The 23,016-nt window shown below is 42.4% G+C and overlaps 1 protein-coding gene across 7 annotated transcripts in view; it reads left to right on the forward strand.

Moving 5' to 3' along the window:
- The window catches only part of ZNF133 (zinc finger protein 133), a 28,429-nt gene extending 12,647 nt beyond the window's left edge, over positions 1-15,782 (forward strand). For 3 of the 7 annotated variants that reach the window (XM_073792601.1, XM_019927531.3, XM_019927535.3), the window contains 3 exons: positions 3,088-3,214; positions 3,697-3,792; positions 13,868-15,782. In XM_073792601.1, coding sequence (XP_073648702.1) covers positions 3,088-3,214; positions 3,697-3,792; positions 13,868-15,624 — 1,980 coding nt within the window. In that variant the 3' untranslated portion in view covers positions 15,625-15,782. Of the gene's footprint in view, positions 1-2,789; positions 2,861-3,087; positions 3,215-3,696; positions 3,793-6,974; positions 12,823-13,867 lie in introns of those variants that run through there. The other 4 variants (XM_073792603.1, XM_073792602.1, XM_073792604.1 and 1 more) reach the window with 4 other exon arrangements.
- Positions 15,783-23,016: the final 7,234 nt, after the last annotated feature.

Consider the following 23,016-nt stretch of genomic DNA (forward strand, 5'->3'; position numbering starts at 1 on the left):
TAAGCACATAAAAAGATGGTTACTGTCACTAATCATTAGGGAAATGCAAATAAAGACCACAATGAGAGATCACTTTATACATTTCACATGATGGCTATTACCAAAAACTCAGAGAGCAGCAAGTGTCGTCAAGGATGTAGGGATACTAGAATCCTTTTACATTGTTAGTGGGGATATAAAATGGTGTGGCTTCTGTGGAAAACAGTACAGTGTTTCCTGAAGAAACTGAACATAGAATTACCATTTGATTCAGCAATTCAACTTCAGTTTCCTGAAGAAACTGAACATAGAATTACCATTTGATTCAGCAATATATACCCAAAAGAACTGAAAGCAATTTGTATGGTAGTATTATTCACAATAGCTAAAAGGTGGATACAAACCCAGTGTCCGTCTGTGGAGGAATGGTATATACACACAGTAGAGTATTTTTTAGCCTTAAAAAGGAGGAAATTCTGAGTACATGCTTCAACATGGCTGAAACTTTTTTTTTTAATTTTTTTTAAATTTTATATTGTAGTATAGTTCACAATGTTTTGTTTGTGGTGTACAGCACAGTGATTCAGTTATACATATACATGTATCTATTCTTTTTCAAATCCTTTTCCCATTTAGGTTGTTACAGAATACTGAGCAGAGGTCCCTGTGCTATACAGTAGGTCCTTGTTGGTTATCTATTTTAAATATAGTAGTATGTATATGTCAATCTCAAACTCCCAATTTATCCCTCCTCCCCACCTTTCCCTTTTGGTAACCATTTTTGTTTTCTAAGTCTGTGAGAATGTTTCTGTTATGTAAATAAGTTCATTTGTGTCATTTTTTTTTTTTTAGATTCTGCATATAAGCAAAATCATATGATATTTGTCTTTCTCTGTCTGACTTACGTCACTCCAGGTCCATCCACATTGCTGCAGATGGCATTATTTCATTCTTTTTTATGGCTGAGTAATATTCCATTGCATATATGTACCACATCATCTTTATCCATTCATCTGTCGATGGACATTTAGGTTGCTTCCATGTCTTGGCTGTTGTAAACAGTGCTGCAGTGGACATTGGTGTACATGTATCCTTTCAAACCATGGTTTTCTCTGGATATGTGCCCAGGAGTGGGATTGCTGGATCATACAGTAGCTCTATTTTTAGTTTTTTAAGGAACCTCCATACTGTTTGCCACAGTGGCTGCACCAATTTGCATTCCCACCAACAGTGTGGGAAGGCTCCCTTTTCACACCATCTCCAGCATTTATTGTTTGTAGACTTTTTGATGGTGACTAGTGTGAGGTGATATCTCATTGTAGTTTTGATTTGCATTTCTCTAAGAATCAGTGATGTGGAGCATCTTGTCATGTGCCTCCTGGCCGTCTGTATGTCTTCTTTGGAGTACATGGCTGACACTTGAAGACATTATGCTAAATGAAATAAGCCAGCACAAAAGGACAAATACTGTATGATTCCACTTATTTGTGATACACAGACTAGCCAAATATTGAATACATGGAGACAAAGTAAAATGATGGTTGTTTACCAGGGTTTGTGAGAAAGAGGGAGTCAGGGTTTAATGGTTACAGAGTTTCAGCATGGGATGATGAACAAATTCTGGAGATGGAAAGTGGTGGTGGTTGTACAACAGTGTCAACATACTTAATGTACTGAAATATGCACTTAAAAATGGTAAAAGTAGTAAAATGTTTCTGTATATTTTACAATAAAAATTTAAAACCTACAGGCTGCTACTACACGCGACCTATTCTGTATTCTACCACTAGGTGCCTTTTATTCCTCCCAAGTGGTCCTGCTTCCCATGATTCAGGCTCTCTCTTTCTTGGCCCACAGTGTCCTCTGCTTTGCTCCCCACACGCCTCATCAGGAATACCTGGCACCTTCCTCTTCCCTTGATTCCTGCCCTTCCCTCAAGACCAAGTTCCTGGGCCTCTCATGAAACCTTTCCTGATGTCTGTATTCCAGTGCACTCTCCATTTTGAAATAGTGTTGAGGTAAAGATAGTAAAATGGGGCAGGCGGATGAGAATGGCACATAGAGATGAATTTGTAGACCAAGTAGCCAAGAACGTCCACGCTGAGCATCCACAGTGTGGGACGGGAAGTTTAATGGACTGTTACCCACATTTCGTAAGTGAGAAAACAGAGGTGCTAGTTGACGGGGGGGTGGGCCCCAAACCAAGGCAGTAGGATTCAAGTTCATGCTCTTTACCACTCGCTGCTTGTGCCTCTCAGGCCAGGGAAGGCCGAAGAGGCCCCATGGGATTGAAGGGAAGGACTGAGTTGTATTTGGTCTTTGCCATAATTGAATGGTACTAACTTCATTCTGATGCTTCAACATTTAAAACCATTGTTCAGGGCTTCCCTGGTGGCGCAGTGGTTAAGAGTCCGCCTGCCAATGCAGGGGACATGGGTCCGAGCCCTGGTCCGGGAAGATCCCACGTGCCGTGGAGCAACTCAGCCCATGCGCCGCAACTACTGAGCCTGTGCTGTAGAGCTCGCGAGCCACAACTTCTGAAGCCCGCGTGCCTAGAGCCCGTGCTCCGCCATAGGAGAAGCCACCCAGTGAGAAGCCCATGCACCACAAAAAGTAGCCCCCACTCGCCGCAACTAGAGAAAGCCCACGTGCAGCAACGAAGACCCAACGCAGCCAAAAATAAATAAATAAACAAACAAGTAACAGAACCAAAGCTTAAAAAAAAAACATTGTTCAGACTATTCTTTTAAATTCTTAAAGTCTGTTGCTTTACTGTTGTTTAATTTTTATGTTATTTGCTCTTCCCTCAGCCTAGATTTGCTCTTGTTATTTGCTCTTCCCTCAGCCTAATGTTCCCGAAAGTTAAAGACTCCATTTTTTGGTAGGTATTCTCCGAAACAGCCTATTCAGTATCTCGAATGTGTAGGTTAAGTGCCACTGCCTTAATAGTGACAGGGGTTAAAAGTCTTGGAACACAGAGCACCAGGGTCAAAGACAAGATCTAGATATCTCACCTACCTCTCCCCGGGCAGGCTTCTGCCTGCCCCTGACCCTGAGTCCTGGGCAAGGCTGGCTCCTGGGTGAGCAGGGCTGTATTCTGTGTTACAGGCACACATGGCATTCAGAGATGTGGCTGTGGATTTCACCCAGGAGGAGTGGATGCTGCTGAGCCCTGCTCAGAGGTCCCTGTACCGGGAGGTGATGCTGGAGAACTACAGCAACCTGGTCTCGCTGGGTAAGCCTGGCATCTCTCAGGACCCGTATCCCAGCAGCTGGGTACTTTAGGCTGTGCTTGAAGCAGCTATCTTGCTTTCTGACTTTGCCTTTGGGTTGGACTCAAAAGCAGAGACACTCTGTTCCCTCTTTCCCCAGAGAAGGTCTGATTTTGTAGAATTGAAATGTGTAGAGGTGCATGTGTGTCTGTGTGTTGTGTATGTGATAATCTGCATTTCTAGGCCTTTTCTCCCAGTCTCTTGGGTAAGCATGACATGTCTTCCTAGTTATTATCTTCTTTTAAATGAGGGAGTTGTTCTCTCCCCAGGATGGAGTCGGGTCAGTGAGCTGTCATCCTGGTTTCCCCTCCCCTGCAGAGAGCTCCCCACTCTCAGGTCTTTCCCACCACCTTTTGAAATTCCCCACCCAGTGTGGCTCTGAGTTCAGGAACTGGCTTTTGAGCCTATAACCTACAGCCATATTGTTTTCTTTTCCTATGAGCAGGGATTCCATTTTCTAAACCCAAACTCATCACCCAGCTGGAGCAAGGGAAGGAAACCTGGAGAGAAGAGAGAAAATGCCCACCTGCCACCGGCCCGGGTGAGTGGGGAACACTGGGCAGCCCAGGGGGTTGGGGGCAAGAAGGCGTCGCTCAGGTGCTGGGGAGGGAGGCTGTTGTGCTGGCCCTGGGGCCACCCTGTGTGCTGCCCACCATGTGACCTTCCAGCCCTTCATCTGCACTCGAGCTTTCCCTTTTTGCCCTCTCTGCCTCACTCAGTTCTCTCCCACATTCATAGGCTTCTTGCTCTTGTTACTATATTTTTAAAAGATCAAGCAAGAATGTGGAAGTAAAACTGAGTGAGCTAAAGAAAAAAGGCAAGCCCAGTGGGAGGAAGGAAGGCTATAAAAAGCCAACTGGGAAATTGAAATGGAATTCTAAAAAAATTGTAAGAATGGATTTCACCCAGGAGGGTGAAACTTTAAACGGTTATGTAAATACCTATATAATCCTCAATTTTGTCTCTTAGCCCCCAGAGCCTAAACTAGTTACTATTTTGGCCATTTAACAAAAAGTTTGCTGACCCCTGCTCAAAGGGATTACAATATACAGCCTTCACTTTTCCTTTTCTACTTATTCTGGATACCACTTTATGTAAAATTTAAGAACAGTGCAATTGCACACTTCAAATTAAACCTTTTTCCCCACTTGCTTTATTCTGTAGTTGTCATTTGTACTGCCCCTCTATACCTTCTAAACTCCCTAATACAATGTTAAAATATTTGTTTTAAGCACTCATACGTATTTTTTAATCAAATGAAAAAGTGTTTTTATACTCATCCAGATAATTTACCATTTTCTGTGCTCTTATTTTCCTGAAGATTTGAGTTTCTACCTGATAGCATTTTAGTTGTCTAGCATTTCTTGTACAGGTGGCAGTGTATTCATTTAAATTTTGTTTTTCTGAATGTGTATTTCATCTTCATTCTCGAAGGATATTCTCACTGGATATAGAATTCTAGTTTGGTTTATTTTTTCACTCCTTTAAAGATACTGTTCCCCTGTTCTGGCCTCTGCTGTTTCTGATGAGAAATCAGCTGTCATTTACACAATTATTACCTTGGTTTTTTTGTTACTTTTCTTTTTAAACCTCTGACTACTTTCAGAGTTTTCTGTATATGTTTGGTGTTCAGCTCTTTGACTGTGTCGTAACTGAGGAAACATGCTTTTCTTTGTATTTTCCCTGCTTAGGGCTTGCTGAGATTTCTGAATCTATAAATGTATGGCTAGAGCCAAATTTGGGGAATTTTGGGGCATTATTCTATCATGGTTTTTTTTTTTGTTTTTTTGTTTTTGTGGTACACGGGCCTTTCACTGTTGTGGCCTCTCCCGTTGCAGAGCACAGGCTCTGGACACGCAGGCCCAGTGGCCATGGCTCATGGGCCCAGCCGCTCTGCGGCATGTGGGATCTTCCCAGACCGGGGCACAAACCCGTGTCCCCTGCATCGGCAGGCAGACTCTCAACCACTGCGCCACCAGGGAAGCCCTATCATGGTTTTTTTCTGTTCCCCTCTCTCCCCCTTTTGGGGACTACAGTTACATGTGTATTAGTCCTTTTTACATTGTCCCACAGGTTGTTGAGCCTGTCTTTTTTTTTTTTTCCCCCCTCTCTGTTCTTCAGATTGATTTCTGTTGATCTGTCATCTCCAATATGCTACTAAGTTCTGGCCAGTGAATTTTTCATTTTTAGATATGGTATTTTTTCAGTTTTGTCATTTCCATTTACTTTTATTTAATTTTCCATTTTCATGATGATATTTCCTAACGGTTCATTAATGAAGAGCAAATTTTCCTTTACCTTCTTTAGCAGAATAACTTAGATACTTAGCGGATACATTTTTATTTATTTATTTATTAACATCTTTATTGGAGTATAATTGCTTTACGATGCTGTGTTAGTTTCTGCTTTATAACAAAGTGAATCAGTTATACATATACATATGTTCCCATATCTCTTCCCTCTTGCATCTTCCTCCCTCCCACCCTCCCTTTCCCACCCCTCTAGGTGGTCACAAAGCACTGAGCTGATCTCCCTGTGCTATGTGGCTGCTTCCCACTAGCTATCTATTTTACGTTTGGTAGTGTATATATGTCCATGCCACTCTCTCACTTTGTCACAGCTTACCCTTCCCCCTCCCCATATCCTCAAGTCCATTCTCTAGTAGGTCTGTGTCTTTATTCCCATCTTGCCCCTACGTTCTTCATGAACTTTTTTTTCTTAGATTCCATATATATGTGTTAGCATACAGTATCTGCTTTTCTCTTTCTGACTGACTTCACTCTGTATGACAGACTCTAGGTCCATCCACCTCACTACAAATAATTCAGTTTCGTTTCTTTTTATGGCTGAGTAATATTCCATTGTATGTATGTGCCACATCTTCTTTATCCATTCATCTGTTATGGACACTTAGGTTGCTTCCAGTCCTGGCTATTGTAAATAGAGCTGCAATAAACATTTTGGTACATGACTCTCTTTTTTTTTTTTTTTTGCAATACGTGGGCCTCTCACTGTTGTGGCCTCTCCCGTTGTGGAGCACAGGCTCCGGCCGCGCAGGCCCAGTGGCCATGGCTCACGGGCCCAGCCGCTCCGCGGCATGTGGGATCTTCCCAGACCAGGGCACGAACCCGTGTCCCCTGCATTGGAGGCGGACTCTCAACCACTGCACCACCAGGGAAGCCCCCGTGACTCTTTTTGAATTATGGTTTTCTCAGGGTATATGCCCAGTAGTGGGATTGCTGGGTCATATGGTAGTTCTATTTTTAGTTTTTTTTTTTTTTTTGCGGTACGTGGGCCTCTCACTGTTGTCGCCTCTCCCGTTGCAGAGCACAGGCTCCGGACGCGCAGTCTCAGCGGCCGTGGCTCACGGACCCAGCCGCTCCGCGGCATATGGGATCTTCCCGGACCAGGGCACGAACCCGTGTCCCCTGCATCGGCAGGCGGACTCCCAACCACTGCGCCACCAGGGAAGCCCCTATTTTTAGTTTTTTAAGGAACCTCCATACTGTTCTCCATAGTGGCTGTATCAATTTACATTCCCACCAACAGTGCAAGAGGGTTCCCTTTCCTCCACACCCTCTCCAGCATTTATTGTTTCTAGATTTTTTGATGATGGCCATTCTGACCGGTGTGAGATGATATCTCATTGTAGTTTTGATTTGCATTTCTCTAATGATTAATGATGTTGAGCATTCTTTCATGTGTTTGTTGGCAATCTGTATATCTTCTTTGGAGAAACGTCTATTTAGGTCTTCTGCCCATTTTTGGATTGGGATGTTTGTTTTTTTGATATTGAGCTGCATGAGCTGCTTGTAAATTTTGGAGATTGATCCTTTGTCAGTTTCTTCATTTGCAAATATTTTCTCCAATTCTGAGGGTTGTCTTTTGGTCTTGTTTATGGTTTCCTTTGCTGTGCAAAAGCTTTGATGTTTCATTAGGTCCCATTTGTTTATTTTTGTTTTTATTTCTATTTCTCTAGGAGGTGGGTCAAAAAGGATCTTGCTGTGATTTATGTCAGAGTGTTCTGCCTATGTTTTCCTCTAAGAGCTTGATAGTGTCTGGCCTTACATTTAGGTCTTTAATCCATTTTGAGTTTACTTTTGTCTATGGTGTTAGGGAGTGTTCTAATTTCATACTTTTACATGTACCTGTCTAGTTTCCCAGCATCACTTATTGAAGAGGCTGTCCTTTCTCCACTGTATATTCTTGCCTCCTTTATCAAAGATAAGGTGACCATATGTGCGTGGGTTTATCTCTGGGCTTTCTATCCTGTTCCACTGATCTATATTTCTGTTTTGTGCCAGTACCATACTGTCTTGATTACTGTAGCTTTGTAGTATAGTCTGAAGCCAGGAAGGCTGATTCCTCCAGCTCCATTCTTCATTGTCAAGATTGCTTTGGTTATTCGGGGTCTTTTGTGTTTCCATACAAATTGTGAAATTTTTTGTTCTAGTTCTGTGAAAAATGCCAGTGGTAGTTTGATACGGATTGCATTGAATCTGTAGATTGCTTTGGGTAGTATAGTCATTTTCACAATATTGATTCTTCCAATCCAAGAACATGGTATTATCTCTCCATCTGTTGGTATCATCTTTAATTTCTTTTATCAGTGTCTTATAATTTTCTGCATACAGGTCTTTTGTCTCCTTAGGTAGGTTTATTCCTAGATATTTTATTCTTTTTGTTGCAATGGTAAATGGGAGTGTTTTCTATTTTTTTTTTTTTTTTTGCAGTATGTGGGCCTCTCACTGTTGTGGCCTCTCCTGTTGCGGAGCACAGGCTCCAGACGCTCAGGCTCAGCAGCCATGGCTCACGGGCCTACCCGCTCCGCGGCATATGGGATCTTCTTGGACCGGGTCACGAACCCGTGTCCCCTGCATCGGCAGGTGGACTCTCAACCACTGCGCCACCAGGGAAGCCCTTGAGCAGCTTTTCATGTGCTTCTTGGCCATCTGTATGTCTTCTTTGGAGAAATGTCTATTTAGGTCTCCTGCCCACTTTTGGATTGGATTGTTCGTTTAATATTGAGCTGCATGGGCTGTTTATGTATTTTGGAGATTAATCCTTTGTCCGTTGATTCGTTTACAGATATTTTCTCCCATTCTGAGGGTTGTCTTTTTGTCTTGTGTATGGTTTCCTTTGCTGTGCAAAAGCTTTGAAGTTTCATTAGGTCCCATTTGTTTTTGTTTTTATTTCCATTACTCTAGGAGGTGGATCAAAAAAGATCTTGCTGTGATTTATGTCAAAGAGTGTTCTTCCAATGTTTTCCTCTAGGAGTTTTATAGTGTCCGGTCTTACATTCACGTCTTGAATCCACTTTGAGTTTATTTTTGTGTATGGTGTTAGGGAGTGTTCTAATTTCATTCTTTTACATGTAGCTGTCCAGTTTTCCAGCACCACTTATTGAAGAGACTGTCTTTTCTCCATTGTATATCTTTGCCTCCTTTGTCATAGATTAGTTGACCATAGGTGTGTGGGTTTAATCTCTGGGCTTTCTATCTTGTTCCATTGATCTATGTTTCTGTTTTTGTGCCAGTACCATATTGTCTTCATTACTGTAGCTTTGTAGTGTAGTCTGAAGTCAGGGAGTCTGATTCCTTCAGTCCATTTTTTTCCTTCAAGACTGCTTTGGCTATTCGGGGTCTTTTGTATCTCCATACAAATCTTAAGATGATTTGTTCTAGTTCCGTAAAAACTGCCATTGGTAATTTGATAGGGATTGCATTGAATCTGTAGATTGCTTTGGGTAGTATAGTCATTTTCACAATATTGATTCTTCCAATCCAAGAACATGGTATATCTCTCTATCTGTTGGTATCATCTTTAATTTCTTTCAACAGTGTCTTACAGTTTTCTGCATACATGTCTTTTGTCTCCCTAGGTAGGTTTATTCCTAGGTATTTTATTCCTTTTGTTGCAATGGTAAATGGGAGTGTTTCCACAATTTCTTTTTCAGATTTTTCATCATTAGTGTATAGGAATGCAAGATACTTCTGTTCATTAATTTTGTATCCTGCAACTTTACCAAATTCACTGATTAGCTCTAGTAGTTTTCTGGTAGCATTTTTAGGATTCTCTATGTATAGTATCATGTCATCTACAAACAGTGACAGTTTTACTTCTTCTTTTCCAGTTTGTATTCCTTTTATTTCTTTTTCTTCTCTGATTGCCGTGGCTAGGACTTCCAAAACTATGTTGAATAATAGTGGTGAGAGTGGACATCCTTGTCTCGTTCCTGATCTTAGAGGAAATGCTTTCAGTTTTTCACCATTGAGAATGATGTCTGCTGTGGGTTTGTCATATATGGTCTTTATTATGTTGAGGTAGGTTCCCTCTATGCCCACTTTCTGGAGAGTTTTTATCATAAATGAGTGTTGAATTTTGTCAGAAGCTTTTTCTGCATCTATTGAGATGCTCATATGGTTTTTATTCTTCAATTTGTTAATATGGTGTATCACATTGATTGATTTGCATATATTGAAGAATCCTTGCATCCCTGGGATAAATCCCACTTGATCATGGTATTTGATCCTTTTAATGTGCTGTTGGATTCTGTTAGTATTTTGTTGAGGATTTTTGCATCTATATTCATCAGTAATATTGGTCTGTAATTTTTTTTTTTTTTTTTTTTTTTTTGGTAGTATCTTTGTCTGGTTTCGGTATCAGGGTGCTGGTGGCCTCATAGAATGAGTTTGGGAGTGTTCCTTCCTCTGCAATTTTTGGGAAGAGTTTGAGAAGGATGGGTGTTAGCTCTTCTCTGAGTGTTTGATAGAATTCACCTGTGAAGCCATTGGTCCTGGACGTTTGTTTGTTGGAAGATTTTTAATCACAGTTTCAATTTCATTGCTTGTGATTGGTCTGTTCATATTTTCTATTTCTTCCTGTTTCAGTCTTGGAAGGTTATACCTTTCTAAGAATTTGTCCATTTCTTCCAGGTTGTCCATTTTATTGGCATAGAGTTGCTTGTAGTAGTTTCTTAGGATGCTTTATATTTCTGTGGTGTCTGTTGTAACTTCTCCTTTTTCATTTCTAATTTTATTGATTTGAGTCCTCTCCCTCTTCTTCTTGATGAGTCTGGCTAATGGTTTATCAATTTTGTTTATCTTCTCAAAGAACCAGCTTTTAGTTTTATTGATCTTTGCTGTTGTTTTCTTTGTGTCTATTTTACTTATTTCTGCTCTGGTCTTTATGATTTCTTTCCTTCTGCTTTGGGTTTTGTTTGTTCTTCTTTCTCTAGGTCCTTTAGGTGTAAGGTTAGATTGTTTACTTGAGATTTTTCTTGTTTCTTGAGGTAGGCTTGTATAGCTATAAACTTCCCCCTTACAACTGCTTTTGCTGCATCCCATAGGTTTTGGTCGTCATGTTTTCATTGTCATTTGTTTCTAGGTATTTTTTGATTTCTTCTTTGATTTCTTGAGTGATCTCGGTTATTTAGTAACGTATTGTTTAGCCTCTATGTGTGTTTTTTACGTTTTTTTCCCTGTAATTCATTTCTAATCTCATAGCGTTGTGGTCAGAAAAGATGCTTGATATGATTTCAGTTTTCTTAAATTTACTGAGGCTTGATTTGTGACCCAAGATGTGATCTATCCTTGAGAATGTTCCGTGTGCACTTGAGAAGAATGTGTAATCTGCTGTTTTGGGATGGAATGTCCTATAAATATCAATTAAATCTATCTGGTCTATTGTGTTAGTTAAAGCTTCTGTTTCCTTATTTGTTTTCATTTTGGATGATCTGTCCATTGGTGTAAGTGAGGTGTTAAAGTCCCCCACTATTATTGTGTTACTGTCGATTTCCTCTTTTATAGCTGTTAGCACTTGCCTTATGTATTGAGGTGCTCCTATGTTGGGTGCATATATATTTATAATTGTTATATCTTCTTCTTGGATTGACCCCTTGATCATTATGTAGTGTCCTTCCTTGTCTCTTGTAACATTCTTTATTTTAAAGTCTATTTTATCTGATATGAGTATAGCTACTCCAGCTTTCTTTTGATTTCCATTTGCATGGAATATCTTTTTCCATCCCCTCACTTTCAGTCTGTATGTGTCCCTAGGTCTGAAGTGGGTCTCTTGTAGACAGCATATATATGGGTCTTGTTTTTGTATCCATTCAGCAAGCCTGTGTCTTTTGGTTGGAGCATTTAATCCATTCACGTTTAAGGTAATTATTGATGTGTATGTTCCTTTACCATTTTCTTAATTGTTTTGGGTTTGTTTTTGTAGGTCCTTTTCTTCTCTTGTGTTTCCCACTTAGAGAAGTTCCTTTAGCATTTGTTGTGGAGCTGGTTTGGTGGTGCAGAATTCTCTTAGCTTTTGCTTGTCTGTAAAGCTTTTGATTTCTCCATCGAATCTGAATGAGATCCTTGCCAGATAGAGTAATCTTGGTTGTAGTTTCTTCCCTTTCATCACTTTATATCATGCCACTCCCTTCTGGCTTGTAGAGTTTCTGCTGAGAAATCAGCTGTTAACCTTATTGGAGTTCCCTTGTATGTTACTTTTCATTTTTCCCTTGCTGCTTTCAATAATTTTTGTCTTTAATTTTTGCCAATTTGATTACTGTGTGTCTCAGCGTGTTTCTCCTTGGGTTTATCCTGTATGGGACTTGCTGCGCTTCCTGGACTTGGGTGGCTATTTCCTTTCCCATGTTAGGGAAGTTTTCGACTATAATCTCTTCAAATATTTTCTTGCGTCCTTTCTCTCTCTCTTCTCCTTCTGGGACCCCTATAATGGGAATGTTGTTGCGTTTAATATTGTCCCGGAGGTCTCTTAGGCTGTCTTCATTTCTTTTCATTCTTTTTTCTTTATTCTGTTCCGCAGCAGTGAATTCCACCATTCAAGTCTTCCAGGTCACTTATCCGTTCTTCTGCCTCAGTTATTCTGCTATGGATTCCTTCTAGTGTAGTTTTCATTTCAGTTATTGTATTGTTCATCTCTGTTTGTTTGTTCTTTAATTCTTCTAGGTCTTTGTTAAACATTTCTTGCATCTTCTCGATCTTTGCCTCCATTCTTTTTCTGAGGTCCTGGATCATCTTCACTCTCATTATTCTGAATTCTTTTTCTGGAAGGTTGCCTATCTCCACTTGATTTAGTTGTTTTTTCTGGGGTTTTATATTGTTCCTTCATCTGGTACGTAGCCCTCTGCCTTTTCATCTTGTCTCTGTTTCTGTGAATTTTTTTTTCCCCCCCACAGGCTGCAGGATTGTAGTTCTTCTTGCTTCTGCTGTCTGCCCTCTGGTGGATGAGGCTATCTAAGAGGCTTGTGCAAGTTTCCTGATGGGAGGGACTGGTGGTGGGTAGAGCTGACTGTTGCTCTGGTGGGCAGAGCTTAGTAAAACTTTAATCCGCTTGACTGTTGATGGGTGGGTCTGGGTTCCCTCCCTGTTGGTTGTTTGGCCTGAGGCAGCCCAACACTGGAGCCTACCTGGGCTCTTTGGTGGGGCTAATGGCAGACTCTGGGAGGGCTCACGCCAAGGAGTACTTCCCAGAACTTCTGCTGCCAGTTTCCTTGTCCCCACGATGAGCCACAGCCACCCCCCCACCCCTGCAGGAGACCCTCTAACACTAGCAGGTAGGTCTGGTTCAGTCTCCGCTGGGGTCACTGCTCCTTCCCCTGGGTCCCAATGCACACACTACTTTGTGCCCTCCAAGAGTGGAGTCTCTGTATCCCCCAGTCCTGTTGAAGTCCTGCAATCAATTCCTACTAGGCTTCAAAGTCTGATTCTCTGTAGGAATTCCTCCTCCCGTTGCCAGGCTCCCAGGTTGGGAAGCCTGACGTGGGGCTCAGAACCTTCACTCCAGTGGGTGGACTTCTGTGGTATAATTATTCTCCAGTCTGTGAGTCACCCACCCACCAGTTATGGCATTTGATTTTACTGTGATTGAGCCCCTCCTACCGTCTCATTGTGGCTTCTCCTTTGTCTTTGGATGTGGGGTATCTTTTTTGGTGAGTTCCAGTGTCTTCCTGTCAATGATTGTCCAGCAGCTAGTTGTGATTCTGGTGTTCTTGCAAGAGGGAGTGAGAGCATGTCCGTCTACTCCGCCATCTTGGTTCCTCCCCCTGGGGAAATTTTTATTTACAATAATTACGGAAGTTAACAGGGCTTGAATTGGTCAGGGGTACCATTCACTGGGGGGCCTAGACTATGTTTGTGTTGTTTATTGCTGAACGCCTACTGCCTTGTAGAAATTCTGGTACAAAGTAATCCTCTAATGAATATTTGTTAGTGAGGTGGGACACTCCAGTTCAGGTGTTTTTGCTCGTGATCTCTTTAACCACGACTATGCTGCCTCCTCCACCAGGGGTCCTCCAGTCTGAATGACTGCTCTCCTTCCACCCCATTCTCCTAGGGAAACAGGGGAGACAAAGACCCTTCCACGAGGGTCCTGTGGTTAGATCTCTCTGTCATAGAATACCGTTTGGGCCCAGTTTCTATCACCGTGGTGGCTGGGCGTCAGGAGGTAAATGTAGCAGGTCCTGTGAAGGAAGTCTTGCCGGGTAGCCCATAAGTTCTAAGCATTTGGAAGAACAGGGAATCAAGTCTTAACATCAGATGAGGCAGAACTGCTCCAGCTGCCTCGGGTCTCAGTTCTGACTCACGCTTCTCTCTCTGCAGCAGAACCAAAGCCAGAACTCCACCTCGGTCCCTTCCGCCCTCCAGACTTCTCCAGTCAGCAGCTCCGCATGCAGCACATGCTGTGTAGTCACCCTCCCTGGATCTTCACGTGCTGGTGTGCAGAAGAGCCTGTCCGGCCAGGAGCTCCGTGCCCTGGGGATCAGCAGCAGGAGCAGCAGCAGCGAGCCTCTGATGGAAATCCCTGGAATGACAAAGCAGAAGGTCAGGAGAGAGAAGGCACCCAGCCTTTGTTTGGAAAGACAAAGAAAAGGACTTCAGGTGTGTTCCCCAGGCTGCCACCCCAGCAGCAGCCGGTCAACTCTGGGGATGGCATCCAAGGCATGGAGGGAGTGGCCAGCCCAGCTCAGACGGGGAATCCCGAGGAAACAGACAGACTGTTGAAGAGGATAGAAGTCTTAGGATTTGGAACAGTCAACTGTGGGGAGTGTGGCCTGGGCTTCAGCAAGATGACAAACCTGCTCAGTCACCAGAGGATACACTCAGGGGAGAAGCCGTATGTGTGCGGGGTGTGTGAGAAGGGCTTTAGCCTGAAGAAAAGCCTTGCCAGACACCAGAAGGCACACTCGGGGGAGAAGCCCATCGTGTGCAGGGAGTGTGGGCGAGGCTTTAACCGCAAGTCGACACTCATCATACACGAGAGGACACACTCAGGTGAGAAGCCTTACATGTGCAGCGAGTGCGGGCGAGGCTTCAGCCAGAAGTCAAACCTCATCATACACCAGCGGACACACTCTGGGGAGAAGCCCTACGTGTGCCAGGAATGTGGGAAAGGCTTCAGCCAGAAGTCAGCCGTCGTCAGACACCAGAGGACGCACTTGGAGGAGAAGACCATCGTGTGCAGTGACTGTGGACTGGGCTTCAGCGACAGGTCGAACCTCATCTCACACCAGAGGACACACTCCGGGGAGAAGCCTTATGCCTGCAAGGAGTGTGGGCGGTGCTTCAGGCAGAGAACCACCCTTGTCAACCACCAGAGGACACACTCCAAGGAGAAGCCTTATGTGTGTGGCGTGTGTGGGCACAGCTTCAGCCAGAATTCAACCCTCATCTCACACAGGCGGACACACACTGGGGAGAAGCCTTACGTGTGTGGGGTGTGTGGGCGAGGCTTTAGTCTCAAGTCACACCTCAACAGACACCAGAACATACACTCAGGGGATAAGCCCATTGTGTGTAAGGACTGTGGGCGAGGCTTCAGCCAGCAGTCAAATCTCATCAGACACCAGAGGACACACTCAGGGGAAAAGCCCATGGTGTGTGAGGAGTGCGGGCGAGGCTTCAGCCAGAAGTCAAACCTTGTTGCACACCAGAGGACACACTCAGGGGAAAAGCCGTACGTGTGCAGGGAGTGTGGGCGAGGCTTCAGTCACCAGGCAGGTCTCATCCGGCACAGGCGGAAACACTCGAGGGAAAAGCCTTACACGTGCAGGCAGTGTGGACTCGGCTTCAGCAATAAGTCAGCTTTAATCACGCACAAATGGGTACACTCGGAAGAGAAGCCCTGTCTATTCAGAGAGTGTGGCCAAGGCTTTCCCCAAAAGTCACACCTCATCTTACATCAGATGACACACCAGGGCAGGAAGCCTTATGTGTGCAAGACGTGTGGACAGGGCTTTAGCCAGAAGTCTCACCTCAGCAGACACAGGAGGATGAAGTCCGCCCACCACAAACTGCGACTTCAGTCTGACCCCGAGGCCTACTCAGAGCAATCTTCTGACCCCTTGCACTCTCTCTGAGAGTGAAGACGGTGGTGAGGACTGGATAATCAAACATCGTACACTTTCATAAAACGCATTCCGTAAGTGGTCAAAGGACATTTGCCTTCGTTTACTTCCTCCATGCTAAGTCTTCATGTTTTGTGGTCTTTTGTTCTAATAAACTGCTTCTTTACAAACCTTGGCTGTGTATTTCATTCACTCCTCTATAAAGATAGGGAATAAGGAGTGTTAACGGAAATCTTGAGCTATTGAGTCCACTATTCCATAAAAATTCAATTCCTTCTAAGACATAAGAACTGAGTCACTCTGTATTTATTGGAAAAGTCCTGTATAGGGAGAGAATCTGGGGACTGTATTCAGGGGATTTAGGTGAGGGGAGGGAATCTTCCAGGAAATATGGCTTCCCCTAGCCATTCCTCTCATCTGCAGCCCCCTTTCTTGCCCCTCTCCTCCTGGCTCTGAAACATCTACATTGTTGCCTTTGCTGAATCATCCCCTAACTACCTTTATTGCTTTTTTTCAGGCTTTAGTCCCTAGTCCTCATGTCTTGGGGCCCCCTTGACAACATATTGTCCCCAGCACTCCAGTCTCAGAGCCTGGTCCTCCGGCTATGACAACCTTGGGTCTCCAGTCACACCCATTGAGATCACCAAGAACATGGTGCTCCGATAATGAGACAGCCTGTAAGCAGGTGCCCTCCTAAGCCCTTCGGTAACAGGAATAAGACTTGAAGCCACATTCCCAAATCAGCCCTGTAACATCAGGGTTAGAACTTCCAGTTGTGCTCCTTGGCACTCCACCCCATGCCCAGCCCTCATGCCAACTATCCAGTAACTGGTCTAAGGTCCCTTAGCCACACACCCTCAAGAGTTAAAACTTAGTTCTCCAACCACAAGGCTGTTTATCATAGTGAAAAGATATTTAATCATATTTGAAGATTCTCAACCATACTTCCTTCATTGTGTTCCCATCCACAGTGGTTTTGCTCTAAACAAGTGGCCTTTAAGGTAAGGATCATCTCAAGGTTGCAGCTGTGAAAACCTTTAAGGCTTCAGAAGATTTCAGTATGCAGCTCCTAGACCCTACCAACTCCACAAAATGGTTTCTATGAGTTTTAAGGGTATCATCCCACGGCACCCTACACTCAACCCAAACCAGAGAGGGGCCTGACTTGAAAAGGTTTGTAGGTTTGGTTTCATCTAATGGAGTGAAATTCAGTTAAGAGGCATAGGAAACCCAAGACATTTGAAATAGAAACACCAGCTTAGTCTGAAAAGGGCAGAGAAAAATGCCTACGTTTATATGGGCGGGGAGGCAGGCTGAGAAATATACTGATCTGTAAACAGGCCATTTCTTAGGGAAAAGGAAGAATAACAGTGCAGACACAAAAGCCATGAGAGTCACTCCCAGGGGGCAGTACCAGGCACTTGTCAAGGAACTGATGGCATTGTGCCTGGCTCAGCTTCACAGCCCACACCAGGACACGTGGTCAGACTGTCAAAAGAGAGAATCTTGAAAGCATGGAAAGAGACATGCGACATACAAGAAATCCTCAGTAAGATTGACAGCCGGTTTTCGTTAGACACCATGGATGCCAGAAGGCAGCAGGATGGTATATTTAATGTGCTTGAAAGAAAAAAAAGGTCAACCAAGAATTCTATGTCTGGCAAAAGTAGAGAAGTTAAGACATTCTCAGAAGGTTTGAGGGAGTTCATAACTAATAGACATGACCTACAAGAAATGCTCAAGGCTGGAACGAAAGGACACTGGAATAGTAACTTGAAGCCATACAAAATGATAATAATAATGCCAGTAAAGGTAGCTGCATGGTTATGTATGAAGTCAGTATTATCATATTTTTGGCTTGTAACTTTCTCATACGTGATTTAAAAGACAAATGAATAAACAATCATAAACCTGTTAATGAGCACGTAATGTATAAAGATATAAGTTGTGACAACACAACATAAGATGGGATGGAATTGTATAGAATAATTTTTATATGCTATTAAGTTGGCATTAATTCAAACAAGATGGTTAGAAAATTAAGATGATAATTGTAATCTCCAGGGTAATTTTGAAGAAAATAACTAGAAAAAATATACAGAAGTATATCCTGTACATATGTAAATAAGTACATACAGAAATACACAGAATTTATATTTTGAGAAAAAAATCAAAATTATACACTTGAAAAAATTAAACACAAAAGAAGGCAGTATTGGATGAATTGGGGAACAAAACTTATATAAACTATACAGAAAATACCACAGTTGCAAAAGTATGTCCTTATCAGTAATTACTTTGAATATAGATGGGTTAAGGTCTCCAATGAAGAGGGACACCAGCAGAATGGATTAAAAAACACATGATCCAACTATATGCTATCTCAGAGATACTTTAGATCCAAAGGCACAAACAGGTTGAAAGTGAATGAATGGAAAAAAGGATATTCCATGCAAATAATAACCAAAACAGAGGTGAGGCAGCTATACTAATATCACAATACTGGACTTCAAGTCAAAAATTGTTTCAAGAGGGCTTCCCTGGTGGCACAGTGGTTGAGAGTCCGCCTGCTGATGCAGGGGACGCTGGTTTGTGCCCCGGTCTGGGAAGATCCCACATACCGCGGAGTGGCTGGGCCCGTGAGCCATGGCCGCTGGGCCTGCATGTCTGGAGCCTGTGCTCCGCAACGGGAGAGGCCACGACAGTGAGAGGCCCGCATAACGCAAAAAAAAAAGTTTCAAGAGACAATGACATTCTATGTTGATAAAAGGGTTAATCCATCAAGAAGATGTAACAATTACATACACACCTAGTAACAGTGCCCCGCAACGTATGAAGTAGACAATTACATACACACCTAGTAACAGTGCCCCGCAACGTATGAAGCAGAAAATTAACAGAATTGAAGGGAGGAATAGTTCTACAATAATAATTGAAGATTTCAATGCCCCACCTTAAATAATGGATGGAGAAACTAGACAGAAGATCAATAAGGAAACAGAGGACTTGATCGTTACTGTAAACCAACTAGACCCAACAGACATGCACAGAACACTCCACCCAACAGTGGAATACACATGCTTCTCCAGTGCATGTGGAATATTCTCCAAAATATGTAGGGCCATAGAAAAGTTCTCAATAAATACTAAAAGATTGAAATCATACCGGGTATCTTCTCTGTCTGACCACAATAAAATGAAACTAGAAATCAGTAACAAGGAAAACTGGAAATTCCACAGATGTGTGGAAGCAACACACTTGCAAAAAACCAATGGGTCAAAGAAGGAATCGCAAGGGAAACTAGAAAATGCTTTGAATGGAGCAATGAATGCCTGCTGCTAAGGTTTCCACCATGGGTGCAAGGAAGAAGTTTTCTGATGCCATTTTTCTGATTATGACAGCTAAAATCAAATGGGGAAACATGGGAATTTTAAAACACAGAGGGGGCAGATAATTTTTCAACTCAACGTTGTAAACAGCAGAGACTGTTATACTCCAAAAAATGTAAAAAGTGAAAAAAGGGAATCTAAAATTTGAGTTTATATTAGCAATGCTGGAAAATTATTTCCCTTACACCCTTGCCTTCTGGTTAATTCCACTTTAAAAACTAAAAGATCAAAATTAATTTTTTGTCAAAATTAATTTAGATTAAAAGGAAACTAATGACTATTCAATTTTAAATTGCTTTGAGATGAATGAAATGAAAACACAACGAAACTTACGGGGTACAGCAAAAGTAGTGCTCAGGAAATTTATAGCTACAAAGGCCTACGTTTAAAAAGAAGGAAGATCTAGGGGCTTCCCTGGTGGTGCAGTGGTTAAGAATCTGCCTGCCAATGCAGGGGACATGGGTTTGAGCCCTGGTCAGGGAAGATCCCACATGCCGTGGAGCAACTAAGCCCTCACGCTGCAACTACTGAGCCTGCGAGCCACAACTACTGAGCCCGTGCACCACAACAAAGAGTAGCCCCCGCTCGCCACAACTAGGGAAAGCCCGCACGCAGCAATGAAGACACAATGCAGCCAAAAATAAATAGATTTTAAAAAATTAAAAAATAAAAAGAAGATCTCAAATCATGAACTTAAGCTTCGAACTTAGGAAACTAGAAAAAGGGCAAACTCAAACTTGAAGCAAGGATAAAAGAACAAAGATTAGAGTGGAAATTAATATAGACAATAGAAATTAATAGACACAAATCAATGAAACAAAAAGTTTCTTTGAAAAGAGCAACAACACCGACAAACTTTTAGCGAAACTGACCAAGACAAAAAGAGGAGCCTCAAATGACTAAAATTAGAAATTAAAGTGGGCCGTTACTAATGACTTTACAGAACCGAAAAGGATTATAAGAGCATGCCGAATTATTGTGTCAACAAATTAGTTAACCTAGATGAACAGATAGCTTGAAACATACAAACCCTTAATCCTGTATAAATAGGAAATCTGAACAGACCAATACGAATAAGGTGATCGAGTCAGTAATCAAAAACCTTCCAACAAAGTAAAGCCCGGAATCAGATGGCTTCGCTGGTGACTTCTACCACTTAAAGATTTTACACCAATTCTTCTCAAAATCTTACAAAACCTCTTCCTAATTCATTCTGTGAGGCCAGTATTACCCTGATACAAAGCCTGACAGAGACAACATGAGAAAACTACAGACCAATATCCTTTATGGACATTGATGGAAAACCCCCCAACAAAATGCTAGCAACCAAATCCAGCAGCATGTTAAAGGATTTTACACTATGACAGAGTGGCTTCCTGGTTCAGCACAGGAAAATCCATCAATACAATACACACGTTCATAGAATGATGGTTAAAACACACAAACATGCACACATTCCATTTATATGAAATACCCAGAATAAGCCAATCCAAAGAGACACAAGGCAAATTAGTGGTTGCGAGCGGCTAAGGAGAAGGGGGAAATAGGGAGTATCTTCCCTATTAGTGATAAAGGGCTGCCATTTGGGGTAATAAAAATGTTCTGGAACTAGACAGTGATGATGGCTGCAGAACACTGTGAATGTGTCAAAAGCCATTGAATTGTATACTTTAAAAATGGTTAAAATGATAGATTTTATATTATCTGAATCTTATCTCAGTTAAAAATTTTAAAAATCTTACCTACCCAAATCCTATAATAGGTAGAAGAATAAAAATCTAGGGACAAATCTGGTGCCACAAAAATATTTGAGGCCTAAAATTGCCGATGTAAAATAAAGCTTATGGGACTTCCCTGGTGGTCCAGTGGTTAGGACTCCGTGCTCCCCATGCAGGGGCCCGGGTTCGATCCCTGGTCAGGGAACTAGATCCCGCATGCTGCAACTAAGACCTGGTGCGGCCAAATAAATATTTTTTAAAAAATAAAATAAAGCTCACACACACTTGGTAAAATCCTAAACTGGCAGCAACAGCGTTTCAATTGTTTTCTTAAGTTTTTCCAAAACAAATTGAGAGAAACGGTTCTGAAAAACCGTTGCTCTGTATATGGCGCACAGCTGATTGTTTGGGATTGTTAAATCCTCTAAGTACCTGTTTATCAATCTATAAAGTGTGAAAGCAAACATCTCAGAAGCGGGTGTACCATCCTGCCGGCTGGCCAGAATGAGTGCTTGGTTTTGTGATGTCAATTTGCAGGGAGCCTTTCTCGGGAGAAGCAAAATTTTGTGTTCTAATCCCTGTTCTCAGGCTCCATACAATATTATAGAGAACAACGCAGTCCTTACAGAATATTGAGACAGTCCACAGCGAAAGGCTCATTTCTGTACCCCAGTCTCTCAGTGCTACTGGTGAGCCAAAGGGGATGCCTTCACAGAGGAGAGGGTTAGCCAAGAAAGTTTTCATTAAAGGTGTGGAACTTTAGGGAGAGATCAGGGAATGATGACAAGGACTTGGAAAGTCAGAGGAGAGAAAGAATAACCCAGGAAAAACTGGAAGTAGAATTTTTAGGCATGGAAATAACAGCTATAGTTTCCACAAAGAGACTGCTTTGCCTGGATTTTAGGGAACGTATTAGGGAAATAAGATAAATTGTTACCAATGGTCAAATTCTAGAGGCTTCAGAAGCCAGTTTGAGGAGTCTAGAATTGGAATTATAAAGGAAAGGGACAAAATAAAATAAACAAAATGCTGAGGCACTTAAACTGTGGGAGAAATTCAGTGAAAGGCGGAAAAAACCACCACCAACAGCCTGACAATAAATGGTACTCAAGTCTGGATATAGAGGTAGGAGAGAAAAGGTAAGATGCCTGGCCTTTTCCAAGTCAACCATTAAATATCTTTCAATGCTAGTATACTTTTCTACTTTTGCTATTTTAATTTATCTCAAATCCAGAGGATACCCTATGCTTCCAACTGCATCTGTAGCTTTTTTTTTTTTTTTTTTTTAAACACATCTCCACTCTCCTTCATGTGTCTAACTGCAGAGATTCCCACCAGGGCTCAGACTTCTGAGTAAACAATGGTGTCTTCCATCCTGAAAAACGTGTGCTCTGCTGCCCCACTGCCCTGAGCTTTGATAGGAGAATGTGGGAACCAAGAGACGATTAGGTCCTGATTTGTAAAAGTTTAGTGTTTAGTGTTGATGAGCCTTTTCAGATAGTTCCTTCACGTTAAATTAATACAACCCCAAATATGTGTTCTTTACTTGAAGGGAGACACTTGCTGACTGACCCAGAGTCTGAGGTCCTGATTGACGACGTTCTCTTATTCCTCATGATTTGAGTCTAGATAGTATAACAGTAAGTGGTGAAGCTGCCTGGGTTTGAGTCAATATAAATACCAAGGCTCCCCTGCCTTCCCCTCTGTACCCAAGAAGAGAATTTATAATCTGTATCTCTGCTTCCAGTTCTCTGAAACAGAACCTGTTTCAGCCTTATTCCCTGAGAAAACGGCAACAAATTCGAAATCACTATCAGTTTAAAAAAAATCTAAACACAAATTTAATGGCAATTTCTCACGGCCTATTGGTTAAATAAATCGCGTCTGAAAATTATGTTAAAGAATAAAGAATACGAATATTGGTAAGCTTATAACTGAAAATCCATACTTAGACAAGTGTTGTGGTTGCCCTACTAGTCACTACTAATTAGGTTTTTTTGTTTGTTTGTTTGTTTGCGGTACACGGGCCTCTCACTGTTGTGGCCTCTCCCGTTGCGGAGCACAGGCTCCGGACGCGCAGGCTCAGCGGCCATGGCTCACGGGCTCATGTGGGATCTTCCCAGACCGCGGCACGAACCCGTGTCCCCTGCATCGGCAGGCAGACTCTCAACCACTGCGCCCCCAGGGAAGCCCTAGGCCTTTTTTATTGCATTAATTTGAGTAATATTTTTATTTCTTTCATCTTTTTTCTTGGGTTTCTTTGGCTGAATTTTTTCCTAGGTTCTTGATTTGTACAC

This window comes from Tursiops truncatus, chromosome 15, assembly GCF_011762595.2.
Source record: "Tursiops truncatus isolate mTurTru1 chromosome 15, mTurTru1.mat.Y, whole genome shotgun sequence".
Lineage (NCBI taxonomy): Eukaryota > Metazoa > Chordata > Mammalia > Artiodactyla > Delphinidae > Tursiops > Tursiops truncatus.